The sequence below is a fragment of the Haliotis cracherodii genome, unplaced genomic scaffold (genome assembly GCF_022045235.1).
Source record: "Haliotis cracherodii isolate W230 unplaced genomic scaffold, xgHalCrac1.p SCAF_34, whole genome shotgun sequence".
Taxonomy (NCBI): domain Eukaryota; kingdom Metazoa; phylum Mollusca; class Gastropoda; order Lepetellida; family Haliotidae; genus Haliotis; species Haliotis cracherodii.
The window spans coordinates 983262-1003321 of record NW_027266291.1 but is presented as its reverse complement, the minus strand read 5'-3'; the positions used below and the strand labels follow the sequence as shown (position 1 = coordinate 1003321).

Here is a 20060-nt window from a genome sequence, read left to right as displayed (position 1 = left end):
CGTTTATTTAACAGTTTAAGAACTGAAGAAACTGGAAATGAATGGAATTGGAGAGTGAAGGCGAACGTAGTAGTGAATGTTTACTCTTGTCAAAACCCTCTGTTTAACAAACAGGAGTTGCTATTATATGACTATTTTATGATTAATCTCCAAACCCGGTTATAGTACATAAGGGGGCGGTCGGGGAGCCTAGAGGTTAAAGCGTTCGTTCGTCACGCCGAAGATTCGGGTTCGATTCCCGACATGGGTACAATGTGTGAAGCTTATTTCTGGTGTCCCCCGCCATGATATTGATGCAATATTGCTAAAAGCGGCGTAAAGCGATACTCCATCCCCAGTACATAAGGTAAAAATGAAAACAAAATAATTAGTGAACCAAGCATTAACACTGGACTTATTTATTTGCTTATTGTTGATGAATCTGTTGAGGAACTATAACACATATTATTGGGACAATTGCGTGGATCGATGCTCATAATGTCAATCACTGGATTGTCTGGTCCAGACTGGATTATTTGCAGACCGCCGTCATATAGCTGGAATATTGCTGAGTGGGGCGTTAAACTAAAAAAACAAAAAAACTTCTTTTAGTAATAAGCTCAACTCCAAAAGAAACGTGAAGTTTTCTTTGAGAATTTGAAGTGGTAAAAGTAACATGCAATAGAAATGAAATCTTTGTTCACTGCCTCCTCTTCTGCCAATTCTTATTATATTGTGCCCATATCTGAGTGCGGTAATGACGCCTAGTTGAACGGTGGACCCCTTAATGACGACGGCAGTGTAGATGGTACCTCGCAACCTAGGTCAAACTTTTTAACGCTAATTGGTCTGTTGTGAGTCCCATACAGGCAGTTGTGGTTGTACATCTATCGCGTAGGTGTGACGTCACCATCACATCGTACCGATCTTGTCTGCGGAACACCACTCTCAGTCGGCCGCTTCGTGGACGATCACCTGCACTGTTGGTCAACTGATCATGTTCCTGAAGCCTGGAAGTTGTGGAATGGCATCCCGTGGCATGCTCCATCAAGCTACAGTGAGACAGAATGTCCTCGTCCGGTTTTCCCGTGTCAGACGGGACATGGTGTTTTTGTGTCAAACATAAAATCAAACTACAAAACCAACGGCTATTGTTTGAGACCAGCAGATAAGGTGTCAATAATTCAACTGACACGCTTTGAAACGTTCTGGTAATAAATAGTGTTCCACGTTTTATGCATTTTCCATAGAGGTTCGTACAACTATTGCAAGTTACGTTTTGGTGAAAGTTATCATGTGAAATAAAATGAATTTTTGTCTTATAAAAATGGAATTCATTTAATATATTTACATCCCTTCAGCTGAACGATAACACATATAAAATATTCGCCTTTCTTTTGGTGTTGAAAGGAAGGGACTGTCCTCCACTGCATAGAACCACTCCTATTTTCATTATGTACCATATTACCACTCGTGTCTGCATTCTGATATCTAAAAATGAGGTTTAGCAGGACATATCAACAAACTCGAGGTTAAACCTGAAGTGTTCCAGAAATTGAATCAGTTGGGCAAGTCTTACAGGTAGGGTTAGGTTTGCATCAAGTGGGTGGAAGTTCAACAGAGCTTCTTGATTAGTAGCGAGGTCTATTGTCATGACAACGCGTACATCACATGTAGTTCTATGCATCAGGGCGAATGGCGTCAGACCGCCTGGTGAAACATGAAAGATGGCTGCCATTTCGTCTTTGGTCCCAAAGGAAAAATTTCTGTGAGCTTTCAGTTTGCACCGAAGCCTTTTCAAGTCAAGATCATGATTTTCGTCACAAATAACCAAGTAATACTGACCTCTTCTATCTTTGAGAAATAAGTTCTTGCAGAAAACCTCACCTGCACAGTCCTGCCTGTGTGGCCGGGGTGCATATGGAACTGGTTGGGACGTAACACCAAACCCCACTAGCAAACTCATCAGATCCATGATACATGGTGGGGATACAGTATCGTCATAAACGGTATCCTTGTCCGCAATGCTGACAAAGGCAAAGTCTCCAAGGTTAGCGGTATGTTTACACAGAGCTGAGGAACCACCAGGAGGTTGAGTACCTATCATATTGTATCTCCCTTTGTGCCGCCCACAGCAAGGACTGCTGCCTCGGGGGTGCCGGGGCAAGCTAGGGGTTGCCATCTGCACTCCCTCACCTCTCATGACGCCCTCCGATATCGCTGGAGCCTCATCGAGGCTTAGGATCAGTCCGTCCTCAGGTGTGGCCGAGCCCATCTTCCTCACTTCATTAGGGTGTGCGTATTGCTGATCATGGCCAGTTTGAGATGTCTCAGTCTGGAACCAGGACTTGAAGAGGCGACGACAGGACAGCTTCGGGCGCGAAAACTGCCTGGCCACATCCATTGAAGCCATCGTGGACGTAAACTGGTGGATGACATATTGCCATCCATTTCATCTTCACAGAACATACTGGTCGCATCATCTACAATAAAACATGAAGACATAATTTGTTTTAGTCTAAATATTCATTAGAAATATATATGCTTGGTGGTACATACACAGATATGTTTTTTTTTTATACACATATCGCTTCTAGTACATAAAGACTGGATTTGTGATACATCGATAAATGTAAGGTGAGGTTAAATGGGGTTTAGTCACGTTCAAGATTATTGCACTATATAGCGACGTGCATGCACCTATGCGTGTGGCTGCATGCACTAGTCTGGACTAGTCCACATAGTCCACATAGACCCCATGCCGCGGTGTAACATGAACACCCCACACATACACAGTATACAGATTCGGACCCGACCAGTCCTTGTCCGTCTTTTGGTATGACGCGGTCGGTGATGGAACCCCCGACCTTTTTTTTCCAGACTAGCCCACATAGACCCCATGACGCAGTGTAACATGAACACCCCACACATACACAGTATACAGTATACAGTATACAGATTCGGACCCGACCAGTCCTTGTCCGTCTTTTGGTATGACGCGGTCGGTGATAGAACCCCCGACCTTTTTTTCAAGGCGGACACTCTAGCGCTAGACCACGGAGGCGGTCCACATATATGTCCTGTGATACACAGTTTAGTCTTGTGATACACAGGTATGTCTTGTGGTACATACACGGATATGTATGACGACCCAAATGCAGAAACCTGGCGTACATACAAAACAAGTCAAATAGTTTCATCGTAGACTGTAAAAATCAACTTACCGCCACAATCTGTTCAACAACGTGTTGTGTAGAAATGATCTCTACTTCTTGCCAACTACTGTTCGCCTGGGTCTACATTACAGTGTTTGCTGTAGGTGACACGGTCAATGTCCAGTGGTTCACAAGCTCACTAGATCATGACTGAAATGCGTCCGTAAAATGATCAAATATGTCGTCCTAGTTCGACATTCATATATTGCCAGTTTTTACAATCCAGTCATAGTGTTTACGTCTTCATGTTGATACTAGTGTCCGCCAATACGGTCTGTAGAGATTCTGTCTGGTGAACGTTACCTGGCCGCCGAGATATATAGGACAGTCTTCGTTCACATGTGACAAGTCGATAAAAGTATTCAAAGCTGAAACTCCGGAAGTACAACAGTTACTATTTTCATATGCGTTGTGCCTAAAAGCAAGACTATTGTACTCCAAACATCTGCAGAAAACAATTAATGAAAATGTACCGTCATCCCCAGAAAACAGACACTCGTGAGACATATTTATCCCTTTGTACAACTTTGTGGTTCTAAATTTAGAAATGAGACACGCGTTTGCAGTGGTATTTCATCAGTTGTTGCGAAAGAGCTATGGTGCAAGTTGTCTCCCTTACTACAAGCAGCCCTCTCTGCGGTTAACCGCGCACTTGTTCATAAAATATAGGCGTGGTAAATTAGTGGAATTAGACGGAATTCGTGGACGTCGGTAAAAACTCCAAGAGTAGACAATTTCAAACGAAATAACCAGTTCATGAATAAAATATCTTAAATCATAACTTCACTGATTATTGGATCCGTTTGTATTAGTTATCATTCTCATTATTATTCTATTATGACGCGAATTTGTTTTTAACTATATGATTTTGGAAGTAAACACACCAACTGTATAGAAAGGTACTGGCATCTAACGAGTGAAAACGAGTCAATATGAAAAATTCACTAGTTTCAGAAAGTTGGTATTACAAAGGAGCTCGTTTCGCATCTCATTTATTACTTGCCGTTTATAACTTTTATAATCCTCATTTGAGATTCCCGTCATAAGCTAGGTCTGGATAAATACAATATTACACTGCCGTTTGTAAATGGTCAGCGTGACCCACAGCATAATCCAACAGAGTTAAACAGAACAACAACAAAAAGTTGAGACCTATAAATGTCTATACACTTAGTGGCACAAGCCCATACTCACTGTCAGCATTCCCCCTCTCACTGAATCTGATACTCTTTAGCCATGATCTTATCAGTTGTTCCCCTGCTCCAGTGAAGCAGGCATGGGCAAGCTGGTCCGAGTTTGTTTACTTTAGGGCACTGATGGCATGGGCCAGGTTGACACTCAAGGATTGAAACATAACACTCCAAGACAAAACAGTGAAACTAGCTACAGTGACTAAATCAACTCTTTGAAAAACGTTTTGGAGGTAATAACTAATAAAGTGTCTATTCACTGGAAACTGACATCCCTTGACCAATATTTAAATTATGTTCAATGTGGTAAGCATTTATATACATACCGGGTTTAAACCCAATTAGGCAATTTATTAGCCATTACAAATGATGGTAATTTTGGTTTAGGCTCTTACTCATAGGTATGTTAGTAGACTAACCCTTAGTCTCTGACAATATAGAATTTTGATAGAAACCAATAACGCCAATAAATTGAAAAAGAGCCACACTGAGATGAGAGATTCAGCTTTCAGAAAATGTTATACTTGCTTCATGTTTTAGGGCTATAGCATTTCAGTTGGGGGAAGGCAGAAAGGAAACTAATAAGCTTCAGGTTCTGTGAGGCAGAGTGTTTTAGTAGTACATGTATTCTGTTCAACTTGCTCTTTCGGAGAAAAATTGAAAAATGGATTTATTCTGGAGCAAATTTACAAAATGTTCGCCACTACAAATAATGTTCAAAACTGTGTGACTGCCATGAACTAGACTAACATATAGTCTCTGAAATGAACATATCATACAGAAAATAAAAATCTAATAAAAAGGGAGCCCAGTGATTCTCTACTGCAGTAATCTAGACTTGCCAAACATTATAGACTTGCATGGGCTGTAGTTGATATAAATGTATCAGGGTCTGTAAGACAGACTAGCCATGAACACACAATTCCATTTAGAAAGTGGTCAAATGTAACAAATGTTATATTTGGGATAACACTGGTAGTCAACTGGTATTCTAGATCACATACTTTGTGTACCCCTCTGAAAAGTGTAAATTGGCAGGGCTCCCATGGCCAGTTGTCAGACTTTCATTTTTGTTTAGGCCTCGGTGGGATAGATCGCTGATTTTGTGTGCTCGTGATTAGGCGCCTCACTCTGGCAGTGTGGGTTCGAATCCTGGACGGGACTCAACCCCAGAGAGAATCTGTACTTTGCAAAGAAAGTGTTATCCCAAATATAACATTTGTTACATTTGACCACTTTCTAAATGGCATTGTGTGTTCATAGCTTTTGGCCATGGGAGCAGAGCCAATTTACACTTGTGAGAGGGGTACACAAAGTATGTGATCTAGACTACCAGTTGTCAGACTTTCATTATTGTGGAAGGCTCGGTGGCTGAGTGGGTTAGATCACTGACTTTGTGTGCTGGCGATTGGTGCCTCACTCTGGCAGTGTGGGTTCGAATCCCTGAGAATCTGTACTTCTCAGTGTGTTATCCCAAATATAACATTTGTTATGTTTGACTGCCACTTCAGATTATTAAAAGGAGATATTATATGCCTCAATAACTTCCTCAAAATCTAATGTAGACATATAAAATTGTTCCTCAAACCTTTTAGAGAATAATATGATGGGTAAAATTTTAAACTTTATAATTTGTGGGTTTTATAATATATTGAACATATATCGAATATATTGCAAAGTTGTACCCATGCCAATATACACATGTCAGAGTGGTACACAAAGTTTGTGAGTACCATTTGTCAAAGTTCCATTATTGTCAACTCCAAAAATTACTAGGATTTGCACTTTACAGAGAAAGTTTTATCCCAAATATGACATTTATTACTTTGTACTTATTTGTTTTATGGTTTATTCATGCCATCAAAGTTAGAACAAATAGGGGTGACTATGGTATTTACATGAAAGGAAAACCAAGATGAAACTATTCCTATATAGTTTGTTTTAACTGAACTTATCACATCTACATGAATGTCACCAGAAGACCATGTGCACCAATTGTAGTACTGGGCAGTAACATGATGTCCATTGCACCTGCAGATTTATGAACACACTTATAGCTCTTGAAAGATATTTCTTATTAGGTCAAATGTTGAATCCAGTTAGTATATACTATATACTTTTTCTGCTTCGTGTAAAACAAACACACTTGATTTGTTAATTATGAACATTTGTTTTTATAATTCATCAATGTCTACTGTACTTGATAAATGTTTCATGGCAAAAGAGTTATACTTTGTAATATGTCTTGCCTGCATTTGAAAGCATTAATAAGGCCATTGTGTTACGCACAATAAATTTAAATTTAAATGGGTTATCTACAAGTTGACCAATATCTTTTGTTAATCTGCAGAACATTTAAATGATTCGAAAGTAGTTTAAAATAACCAAATATCAATATTTTAAAAGAAGACAATTATTTTCTGGACTCACATACATGTCATCTGCTACAGAATAGCTAGTGGTCATTAATCAGATGTGACACACCGGGGAGCTGGCAAGAGGACCCCTGCTGATAGCGGGAGTTTTGGGGGGACTGGAATGCAGTTAGCTGTGTATAAGCATTACAGTTTTGGAATATCTGGTTTTTAGGGGTTGTTTTTTACAGAGCTGACTAGATGGACATCAACTCGGCAGTGAAGTTGATTGGCAGTTGGGGTTTAGGGTTGAGGGTGTGGGTTCCAAGCCTACCTGGCCCTTAGTTTTTGTCTCCCAATGTTTAGTTTATGCATTTGAGGGAGATGGACTGGTAAAGAGCTGGAAGTCAAGCTTTGCTAGTGTAGTGGTTTATACATAGTAAATGAGGTATAAAGTATTGCGGCTGTTGTGGCTGGGGCTACCATCGCGCCCTGACGATTCTTCAAGTTTTCAAGTCGGGCTTTGAAAACAGGATCCATCGAAAATAGCAACAAATTTATATATAGATTACAAACGAAAATGGCAAAGCATTTACATAAACCCTTCTTTTTGTTAATATATTATATAACTTTCTCCCGCCTGTTGCACTGCAAGTGACTGATGACGCGAGGTAAAAAACTTCTTCGTGTTTAACAGTATGTAGCCTGTGTTTCCGTCCTATCCTTTGTGTAATTGAGTCACCTCTGTCAGTGATTAACACCACACTTTAATCTGTGGGCAAAAGAGGAATGCGTGTCACATGCGAGTTTATTCAGCAAAACAACTCAATCTCAGTAAAACTGTTAACATGTTTTATCCATAAACCATAACGCAAAATATCATTGGCAATGTATGATCATTTAATTCTGACATATAATGTTTTGTCGCTTTTATGAAAGTGTGTTGAATTGAAGAAAAAAGTTGTGGCCGTTTTTGACTGTTGTCAGCTTGATTCCAAGTTCCACTTGTTTCCTAAAATTCAAGGATTAAGCAAAAGGCAAAAACGTTCCACAATTTAGTTGTGTTCACAGGCCTATAAAATTCAATTACGCTGACCAAGGTGCATCATATACCCGACAAATCCTGAAATAATTACAAGACTAATCCCAATCAATATATAACACAAAACAGACATAAAGAAATTGATTTATGAGCTTTCTACAAATGTGTTCTGGCATAAACGGCTATAATAGAACTGTGAAAAATGTATGCATATTCACGAAAAATAAATGTTACATATAAACATATTCACTGACTGGAAAACAGATTCAGAAAAAATACAGGTAATCGGAAGTATCAATTCTTGTTTGTATGGCCTATATCTATAATATAGCATGTTGATACTTATAGAAAACTGTTGTACAACTATTTTCATTTGAAACATTTATAGTGGTGGGACTGAGGGCACCTCACACATTTTTCCAAAATCCTATGGTATGTTTAGGATAACAAAACTTCATGAGATGCTTTTGGGACAAATCACATGTGAGAAGACACACGTGTGGCAATAAAATATATATTTCAGACAAAAAATGCTTCTGGCTTTGCAAAAAAGTAAATAAGAATTGTAATCCAATAGCTGAAAAGTTGGGGCGTACTGTTGATACCATACACTCACAAACCATTGAGTATACGCCAAATCTAAACTTATTAATCTGCTCAATGAAGACAGACAAAACAATGTGACTGAGGAATTATGACCTGGTGACTGCATAAACTAGCCTTATCTACACAGTAGGCTCATCAGGCGACTTGACTTCTGATCTGTTTTCCCTCTACAGGACAATGTTTAGCCATGTACATAATCTACAAATTTATTTGTTTCTAATGTATGTCAAAAGTGTTTTATGGAGTTGTTTTAGCCAGCCTATCTAAGAATAATGGCCTCAAATATACATGACATGACAGACAAAATCACTGGCAAATATTGAGCTCTGGTCTTCTGGTAACATAGAAATAGTGCACCCAGTGATAGAGGTATCACCCTGCAGCCAGGTAAGACAGCTAGGTAAGACATGTATATAATAGTGCAGTCAGCAGTTATGTCTCTGACAGTCAGACATCCACCAAACCTTCATCCAGGACTCAATTAGAAACAGGAGCACTGCCATCCCTACTTTTTCAAAACTTTGCTATAACTACCTATCTCCATCTTTGACAAGTGTACCTCATGTGGTCAAATGCAGTTAAACTTGCTTCTAGGTCCTTCTCTAGGGACTCACCATTACTATTCTAGGGGGGTGGGGAGTTGGGGTGATGGGTTGGCATTTTTTGTTAAACAGTCACTGTTTCGAAACTTCTAAAAATGTTTACATCACCATGGTCGCCTTTACTTCCGGTTTTGGAAAACCTGTGCCCTATGCAAGAAGACTTGAAAACTGTAAGACCCCTCAATTCCGGCCAATTGTATGCTTGATTATGCTACATGTGTAAGAGTGAGTGAGTGTGTGAGTTGTGTTTAACGCTGCTTTTAACAGTATTCCAGTTATATCACCGCGTGTCAGCTTAATGTGGGAGGAAAGTCCGAAGTGATGCAGGTCTCAGATGTTTACCACTTCGGTGAAACCCACGAGCACAAGTATGGTGCTGACAAATCTAGAAACATAATCAGGGTAAACCGGAATTCGAACCCACAATCATAGGTTTCTGGCATGCCCAAGGGACACAACTCTGCACTGCGAATTGTGGCGCCTTAGAGGACTGGGCCACCCGTGCCCCCACATGTGTAAAATCTCACAGTACACAAAGAAGTATATCTACATTCAGAATGACAATTTCAGTGACTTCCACCTTCAATAAAAATTGCACAAAATCTTACCACCTCAAAGATACAATTTTAGCATATGACCTTGAGAGTGAATATGACCCCTACTTGTAACAAAGAAAATATGGTACATGCTAAAGAAGGTTATTCTAATCTGTTATCAAAATTCTGTGAACTTGGTCCCTCCCAAAAGACCTGTACGAAGTTCCATTGACCTTTAGCAATAATTTAAGTCAAAAGAGTAAACATGCTTTCCAATGACCTTCACTGTGACCTTATACAAAGGTCACTCACAACCTTTTCCAGTCGTGGTTCCATCCTATGGAAGACATGTTTCAAGTTTCATTGGCCTACATTAAACACACTTTTTTCCTAGGGATATAATGGAGATATGCATGTCAAAAACGTGTTAAAGAAGAAAGTGCGACAGCAGCTGCGGCAGTCAAATTCAGGCAAAACCATAATCCTTAATATTGTATAATCCTCAGGGTTTATCTGCTGCCAACAGTTGGAAAAACACAAATAAATTCCATAATGTCAGGACAAAATCGAGTTTGGCAAGCTTCTGTGTAACAACAGATTGGGTATGATATAAAGATTATATAACAATTAAAGAACAATATATGTATAAAGTAGGCATTTGGCACATTTAAGGCTAACCAAGGAAAGCACACAGGAACCTCTACGGAACTCTCAGGTAATACAATACAAGGATAAATATAGGAAGTATATCTTGTCTCAAATCTCTAAGTGACAGGTCAATTGTTTGATGATGCAATCTAATACATAATTTGGCAACCATATCCTGACTAAATAATCTATAACCAATACAAATGGAACATTTTGCAGTAATTAAGGAACTGTGTAAGTGATCATCACATTGTTGCTTCTTCCGCTATACTGAAGCAGTACAAGAAATTTTCAGATGGTTTGAAAGTAACAATAATCAATACGGATCTGTGCCAAATGGTATGTAAAAACTTTGTATCTGATCTTAAAACATAACCATGGGGAAGGAAGGTGGCTCCCAAAGTCCCAAACTTAACACCATCAAACCATGGTTACATTCAAAACATAGCTAACATTTTGTTCAGGTGACTTCAAGGTAACACAAATCATAACTAAGGTTTGCACACAGCAATTCATGTACACTGCACCTTTGATATGAGTCCGTGAAAACATATACAACATCTGACACAAATATCTTTGGCATACATATCACAGTAATCATGTAACTGAACATGACCTGCCTCTGTACAGAAACAAAGGATGTCACATTCCTTCTAAACTCATGGAACATGTCACACTTCTGTATATTAATACAAATATCTGGAAGAAATTATGTGTAGGCGACAAAAGTCAACATACTCATATTTGTACACACACATATTATAAGTTAAGTTATAAGCAATTCTGGTTCATTGACCTTGACCTTCAATCTCAGCCATTAACTATCAAGTTATATATATATAAAGTCTCAAATTCCAAAAATAAATGCTCAAGATATTGTGTACACAATCTTTGGGGTTTCAGCTACTTCACAATGACCTTAACCTTCAACATCATCCACTCACATTCTAGAAAATTACTTCTTGCAAACTTATATGAAGTCTCCATATCATTCTCACACTACTTTGTGAATGCAACTATCTACAAGTCATGGGAGTGAATGACCCCCGAAGTGACCTTGACATTTGACACACTTAGGACATATGACAGTTATTAGGTTAATAGACCGCCCCATGCTGTCAATCAAAACTAGAAGAAGCTTGTAAATACAAAATCAGTTTTGATTCATGATTATTGGTTGTTGCTTTTTGCCAGTTTTGGGCATTGAGTTAGCAATATTCTATTCCAGGACAAGACGACATACTTAACACACTTTTAAAAAATATGTGATCCCACTTTGGTAGTGCAGATTGAAATCATAACATTATTTAAATTAAGGTACACTCTGGTGGGAATTGTTGTCCACTCTCTTAGGTATTAACTTTGTCACAGATCTTGAAATGTTTTAATTTCAAAATGACAAATTTCCCAATAGGCCTCCCTAACATTGCAAACTACTGCAGTAATAATTTATCAACATGGAAATATAGTCATTGTCAAAGGTTTTCTGTCATGCAACATATTTCAATTAAATTCAAATAAGTTCACATTATTGTTTGAATATTTCAGCATTTCTATGAAGAGGCAGGACCCATTATTTAGTTCCTTGATCCAATTCCTGTGAAGGGAAGCACCCAATCCAAGGATAGTAAGGAAGAGGATAGTTTGATAAGTGAGAAGAATAGTGAATTGGCAGAATATTGTGACTGATTGAAATAAAAGTTTATTCCTCTGTCATGAGAATAAAATATGTGTTCAGAAGTTATTCAGTGGCAGTGGAGACTTATTGTTATGCATTTTAGTTAAATAATAACACAACTGTCATGGTGATTTTAACTGACTTGCTGTAAATGATGTCAAGACATTTGTGATAACACAGATTCCTCAAGTAAACATTGAAGTAATGATATAAATCATAATCTAATGAAGTAATTAATCATTATTCCAATCAATTAGGTGATGTAATGTCAAAGTTAGATTCATATGATTTAACTGCAGGACATGGCAAGCACATATACACAAAATAATTCATGGTGCAACATCCACTTGGTATAAAACCCAGCTTGTTGACTCTTGCAATAAGGCAAATTTCTTCTCTAAAAAATATAAGGCTGAAAGTGATCACCAGTATCAAACATATTTGAAGATACTGCTTCCAAATATTTTTTTAAAATATCCCAAACTATCAAAAGGCACCAGTTCACTACAAGACCTATCAATGTACCAAGTTTGCTGAAGAAATATTGTAAGGTTGTCAAGGTCAGCTCCAGAAACCACATTGTACACAAACAGACGATGTCCATTTCATTACCCCCACGCAGAAGACATTGCGTGGATAATTAGTGCATCAGATGTGAAATAAATGTGACTGTTGACAATCTATTTACAGATATCCAAATGATTTGCAATATGCACATATGCTTGTGTTTATGGTTTCCATAACATTAAAAACAAAAGGAAAAGACAAAATTTAATTGAACTGCCAATGGATGTGTAATAAATTACTGACAGCACTGTGCCCTTCCTGACATGACTAGCTTGAAGTTATGCACTTCCTCAGGGACAGATAAGATTTACATTGGACATATGCTCCATTTACATTCACCAGATACATTTTGACAGCTGAGTCCCAACACAAAATTTGTATAAGTCTACTTTCAACACTTTTTGACAAACAACTGGCACCAAATGTATCAAGCCAAATTCATCACTCATGCAAATAAAATTACACCGTCTGTGACACCATAGCAACTAGCGAGTGCCTGTCGCTCTGTCCCCTACCGTTCTAACATCAACAACAAGTTGGAGACAAGGCGAGGGCTTATTGGCCAGGGCTGGAACGGTCTATCATTTAGAGTTCGTCACCAAGTGATTGGAAAATGCTCACATCTGTAATGAATCCAAAGGTGAAATTTGAACTATTTAATAATATGACCTCCTGTGATCTTGACCTTATACAGAGGTCACCTAAGATTCGATATAATCAAAATCCCACCTTTAAGATGATGTATATTAAGTTTGATCGTAAATACTCAAGTTATCCTGCACACAAGCTATTCTGACGTCTCCCTCATACTGAGTGACCTTTACCTGCAATATTATCCAATTATATGTCATAAAAATATACATAGGAATATAGAGGAGGTATACCCGGGTAGGAAGTCTCTTTCATCTGTCATATACTTGTGGTTGAGAAAACCAATTGTGGCAGTGGTGGTGGTGGAGCTCAAGTTGGAGCAAACACATTGAGCAGTCCCCCTTATTAGAAGGCGCATCTTCCCGAGGCAATGAGTTAACTGACTAGAAAAGTCTAGTTTCCACCCTTGCCGAAATAGGCTGGTATTATGGAGTTACATTTTGGCTGGACTAATGAGTCTATGCATAGTCCAATCAAAATCATGCAACGAAATTGAAATCCGGTTTGTAAACTGTCATGCTGATTTCAGTCAATTGCAGGATTTGCAAAGCATGTGCACCGCCAACTCGTTGTCAACAAATATTTTCAAATGTTTTTAATCAAGGTGCTTACGTGATTTGATGCAATTGGTGATGTATGACTCGTTTTATGACAATCAGATCGTCTTGACAGGGCGCCACGATTTTGTTTGAAGCAAATGCAAGTGATACGAGAGGTGGAATCTGATTGGTCCATATGACAGGCATAGAAGGGACATAACTCGTAATAGCCACAGGTGGCGCTACGATTGAGGCCAGGATTCCAGTCTAGTTCGGCAAGGGTGGAAACTAGACTTTTAAAGTCAGTTAACTCTCTTGCCTTGGGTAGATGTAGAAGGCGTTCTCAATTACAATTTCAGTAAAAGGGTTACACACATGGCCCAGAAGCCTATGTGACTCTTTCAGCACAAAAGAAATCCTAGACTGTACAAACATTTACACAGACTTCATGACACAGTCAGAGACATCTATGAATTTGCAACCGGTCAAGGCAAACAGAAAAAAAATCCCTGTCGTTATATCTTGAGTAAAATAGTCTGAAAGAACACCTAAAAGCAGATCCTGACTTCCTTATATACAAATATAGGGTGTTATGTAAATACTCATGTAAAAGATATGTCAGATACTGACCCATACAACCTTTTGGCCTGTACGTCTAGTGAACTTATGTTTCATTATGCCAAGGTGTAAATGCTGGATGCTTTGTGTCTTTAGTGATGTGGGTGGGAGGACCAAACCTCTCACACATGAAATTGGGCCAGTATTTCACCTGATACAGTAAGAATCCAGGTCCACATGACAAAAGATAAGGAGATTCAAAGACAGGTGTACATACAATTTTCAGACAATAAAACATGATGGTTTGTACAGTTGAATGAAGAGACATATATGTGAATAATTTCCAAACATGTTCAGTATTATGATATGAGCATTCAGAAGAATGACTTCCATAAATAATAACCTGTGAACATTTGAATAATTATCAAAACATCTTCTTAAATAACAACAAGTTGTAAAAAGTATTGGTTATAATTCAGTCTTGGACAATTCTTTCTGGTTCTTTTCTTCTCTCTCCTTCCGCTTTGTGGCCAAAATTTTGCGAGCTTGTAGATGTGCAAGTTCCTTGAACTGTGGGTTGGTTGTGAACCACAATGCTAATGCACATCTGGTACCCTTGACAACTGCCTTAACCCCATGAAACTCACCAGCATTAAAGCTGACAAGTCGCCCACACTTGGGATGAACATTTACCTGGGAAGGAAAAAAGACAGTGAAAATGTTTTTCCTTGTCTCTTCCATCTATCATTCTGCTTGTAAACATACCATATTATCACAATTGTTTATGCTTGTAAACAGACCATATTATCACAATTGTTTATGCTTGTAAATATACCATATTATCACAATTGTTTATGCTTGTAAATATACCATATTATCACAATTGTTTATGCTTGTAAATATACCATATTATCACAGTTTATGCTTGTAAATATACCATATTACCACAATTGTTTATGTTTGTAAATATGCCATATTATGACAATTGTTTATGCTTGTTAACTCAAGTCAAAACAATTGTATATGCTTTTAAACATATAATATAAGAATTGTTTATGATTGTTAGTATGCCATATTTTAACAGTTGTTTATGCTTGTAAAAATACCACATGATAATTGTTAATGCTTGTAAATATACCATATTATAACAATTGTTTATGCTGGTAAATATACCATATTATAACAAATTGTTTAAATTTGTAATAATTTTTTAATTTGACGTTAACACGATATACAGCTTTTCCATTGGACGAGAGGTCAGTCACATGACTGCGAAGTGGACCTTCATAAGTGTATGAACGACACAATTTGACGTTCATACTTTTTTCACGAGACCGTGTTCTTGAAATGACGTAAACACTGACGGACTACTTCCACATTCCTGGGGAAACCCCTGGGAATTCCCTAGCACGAAAACATACATTAGCATTATTTCTGATCATTTAGAACCTTTTATCTTGGTCTCAGTATTTCAGTATACATTGAGAAACGTCAGAGAGCTTGACTGCACGATTGTTCACGAATTTCCTCGCTACGGCCCATCCTAATGAACAAACGAAAAAATGCACATCCAAACTATCGTCAGTATCGACTCGATCTGTGTCTAGGCTGACAGTGACCGTCTCCAGCAATCTACGAATTTACCTTGGTGTCTTTGACGCACCTTTAATCACCTTTCAATAATCGGTCAGTTGATCAATTATGACTAACACATGTAACCGCCACAGGTTCATTAACAACTTCGGAAATCCTCCCGTCACTTTTATCGTGTCGGCCATTTTGACGTCTTGTACTTGATGTAAATGTATTACGACACGCTGTCATTGTGACTGACTTACTGAGGTAGTTCATTACAGACCTTTCTCATCTAATGGGGATATTATATGAACACACGTGTTGCGTAAGATGTTTCTGAAGAGCAAGTTCTGCATCCATATGCTCATGTCACCTCTCTTTTGGGGGATCTATTTTATTCCGCAATATAGCTGGTTGTTGTTTGGCTGTCAGTGTAAACATGAAGTCACACGTACTAAATAAATTGTGTTTAGATCTTGGCCTACGTCCTTTGAGGAAAGAAATTGTGATAAAAAATTATAAGAATTGACTTTCACTTTGTGTGAGTTCATTGGAGTATGAACCTGCATAGAGTGAGGGCCAAACATTGTATGAACGTCGTCGCAAGCTCCGACGTTCATACAGTTTGGCCCTCTATGCAGGTTCATACTCCAATGAACTCGCACAAAGTGAAGGTCAATTCTTAAATAAACCACATAATGACCATTGTTTATGCTTGTAAATACGCCATATTCTAAAAATTGTTTATGTTTGTAAATATGCCATATTATAACAATTGCTTATGCTTTACAAACTACCATATGATAATTGTTTTTGCTTGTAAATATGCGATATCATAACGATTGTTTAACTTTGTAATATACCATATAATGTCAATTGTTTATGCTTGTAAATATACCATATCATAACAAGTGTTTAACTTTGTAAAATACCATATAACAATTGTTAATGTTTGTAATTATTCAGACAACTGTCAACCTGTCAACCCTCATCATGACAATGTGGGAGATTTGACTTCAAAATGTGGGAGATTTGCCTCCAAAGGGGGAGATTTTTAAAATAGTGAAGATAAGATAATTTCCAACTCTTATTTTTATCATTGTTATTAAGAAAACCAAATATTTTAAAACAATAAATAATTATTAACTTTTTATACGTAGAGCTTGCTTAATTTCCATTTGCATTTCCTCCTCCAAGAATAAACCCAGCACAATCTATCCATATCACTTTCGTTCAAAGATCATCTCAGATAAACGCAAACAGCAATTGAAATTTGACTATCGGTAGCTTGACCAGTTGACCATGGGGTCCAATCCAACCAGTTGTCAGACTTTGTTATGATGCAGGTTTCCTAAGTGTTTGGCACGATTTTGGTTACAAGAAATATCAAGTGCATTTATCCTGACGCAACATGATCGCCCTTAATTTGTTTTCTGTCTGCGGTACTTTGTCTGTTGATAGTCCCATTACTTCGCTTTTAAAATTTCCTAGAAACGTTCACGTTATTCCATTCCAAGAAATGCATGCCGTATTTGGAAGTACTACAGTGTTCCCTCGTTATTGCGCCCTTCAATATAGTGCTAACTCGGTTATAGCGCATGGTAAAGCATGGCTCCCAAAATTTACTATCATTTTCAATAAACTCAAGTTTTCCAATGACACAATGCTTTCCCCCATCTCAGAAAACATTATCATCTGATCACCGCGATCACGCAACACCAGAAATACCAGTCAACAAATCCGAACCGAAGTACGCAATTTAGTCCTATTATTATAATATCTGGTAATTAAAAAAAAATGTTCATTGTTTATCTGGACTAATGTTGCAATATACATATTTTAATTATATTTAAAATTTCATTCAATTATTAGATTCTATAATAATGTTTACAATAATTCGTATGCGAAGTGACCGGTAGATCGCACAACTCACCTTTATCAACAGCAACCACGGTCAGATTACCGCTATTGACGCCTTGAAACAAACTTTAGTTGGAAGAGAATGGATACACATATCATAAAAGCCGTACCATGACTCGCTAAAAGTCATATTTGAGGCAGTTTGACTATTAAATGTCAACATAACGTTTTTGCTATCAAAATACATATAGCACTGGAAGTCCCTACGGTGACTGGTCAAAATCGTTTCATACGTCAAAAAATATCCTGCATACAATCTGTACCAAAGTGCTACACTTGTCGTTCTTATAATTTTAAGCATATATGGTGGAAGCTGCAACTAAAATAACATGATATTGGAATATATTATTCCTGATAAAATAATAATATCAGATACAATTTCTTCCGACCAATGCATCAAATTTCTTTAAAGTGGTATCACTGGGTATGTTTTGACTGAATCACCGGTAGATTGGGAGGAAACGTGTGCACAGCTGATTGCTATTTCCGGCTTAGTTTACAAGAAAATACACACGGTAATCTTAATCTCTGCATATAAAAGAATACCTTAGAGAGCAGGAAATACATTTTAAATGGTAAATCATCATGTCTAGTGATGTTTTATATCAAATTTCATATTTTTATTGACCAAGTTTGTTGCCGATCTACCCGTTTATTCACCTGAAGGGATACAATGTGTTGTTGTTTTTTAAAGCGCATATTAATACTCGATAAATCTTTTTCTACACTATGAATCATAAATAACTTCTATTCTAATCTTTTTTGAAACCCTGAAACATGCAACGTACATCGTGTTAGGTAGAGCATGTATACTGTTTTGTTGGTCATCTACAACCTACAACTCAACCTTTATTAAACCGCTCATCATCTATAACGCTCATCAATTATTTGGACCCCGAAGGTAGCGTTGTAGCGAGGCATCACTGTATTACGTTTTACTACAATTTATGAATGAAATGAGTCTCGTTGTCGTTGTTGACCTTTCTGACCTTGACGTGTATTAATCTCATTGGTTGACTAGTACTCTTGTATGCAAATTAGATTGCAGATCTGGTATGCTAGCAAATTATTAGCCACTCGTGTAAAATAATCACAGGATACATTCGCGTGAAATTTGATAAAGTTCTATATGTTGATATTTCTGTGCACACGTCACGATGTCAGTCAAAAGTTTATTTATAAGTTTCACTTTAAACTTTGACTTTGATACCCTAGCTACGAGGAAGCCTGATCGTGTAACGCATTGTTATTTTGACTACTGAATCAACCAATCACGCATCGTGTTGTTTTTGAAGATGGCGCTTGCATGTCCTATTTTGTTTCCATTTCCGAGAGTTTAATGATGTAACTTTGAGGTATGTTGATGTTTTAACAAAGTTTCTGAAAAATCTGATAACCAATTAGATCTAAGTCAACTTGTATAACTGGACCAGCCATAAATGTACCTACGTTCTTAAATTATGGAGGAATAAACACACTAAGAACATGAAGACAACAGTTCATTTCAGTAGGTGATGAATACTCGGCTGATTATTTAGGTACCTGTTAGGACTATCTGAGTTTTCTTTACAGTTCACATTGTTTAATCATTCACCACATGAATTTAATTACCAGTTGATTACAAGACAAAGGCCCATCTGGGTCCCCCTACGGATGGCTGTGATAACGGTCCCCCAATCCGTGAGCCTACTGGACAGATCAGGATGTAAACTTCCCATTTTTTGTTTTTACTCACGGGACAAGACAGGCTAATTTTTAAAATAATGAAGAATATTGTTTTGCGGGAGAAATAGTCCATGATACGGGAGACTGGGAGATTTCATCAAATTGCGGGAGGGCTGACAGGTCTGAATATCCCCTATTCTAGCAATTGTTTATGCTTGTAAACATACCATATGATAATTGTTTATGCTTGTAAATATACCATACTATAACAATTGTTTATGCTTGTAAATATACCATATTATACAAATTGTTTATGCTTGTAAACATACCATATCATAACACTTGTTTATGCTTGTAAACATACCATATCATAACACTTGTTTCTGCTTGTAAACATATATAACAATCGTTTATGCTTGTAAACATACCGTATAACTGTTTTTGTTTGTAAACATACCATATGATAATTGTTTATGCTTGTAAATATACCATACTATAACAATTGTTTATGCTTGAAAATATGCCATATTATAACAATCGTTTATGCTTGAAAACATACCATATGATAACAATACAATTGTTTATGCTTTAAAAACTACCATATGATAAAAATAATTTACGCTTGTAAATATACCATTTCATAACATTCGGTTTTTGCTTGTAAATATGCCATATCATAACAATTGTGCATGCTTGCAAATATGCCATATTATAACAATTGTTTATGCTTGTAAC

General features: G+C 37.4%; 2 protein-coding genes across 4 annotated transcripts in view; both read right to left on the bottom strand.

Moving 5' to 3' along the window:
• Positions 1-309: 309 nt before the first annotated feature.
• LOC139477681 (uncharacterized) lies at positions 310-3723 on the bottom strand. The gene is made up of 2 exons (XM_071260059.1): positions 3204-3723; positions 310-2462 (listed from the first exon to the last, which is right to left on the bottom strand). The coding sequence occupies exon 2, from the start codon at positions 2390-2392 to the stop codon at positions 1484-1486; it is 909 nt and encodes a 302-aa protein (XP_071116160.1). The 5' UTR covers positions 2393-2462; positions 3204-3723; the 3' UTR covers positions 310-1483.
• Positions 3724-7912: 4189 nt separating this feature from the next.
• Positions 7913-20060, bottom strand: part of LOC139477703 (prolyl 3-hydroxylase 2-like) — an 84791-nt gene continuing 72643 nt past the window's right edge. For all 3 annotated transcript variants that reach the window (XM_071260083.1, XM_071260085.1, XM_071260084.1), the window contains one exon: positions 7913-14858. In XM_071260083.1, coding sequence (XP_071116184.1) covers positions 14634-14858 — 225 coding nt within the window. In that variant the 3' untranslated portion in view covers positions 7913-14633. The remainder of the gene's footprint in view (positions 14859-20060) is intronic.

Bases quoted from the DNA above. Each gene is read 5' to 3' on its own strand.
- LOC139477681 (XM_071260059.1), bottom strand. From the start codon at position 2,392: ATGGCTTCAATGGATGTGGCCAGGCAGTTTTCGCGCCCGAAGCTGTCC.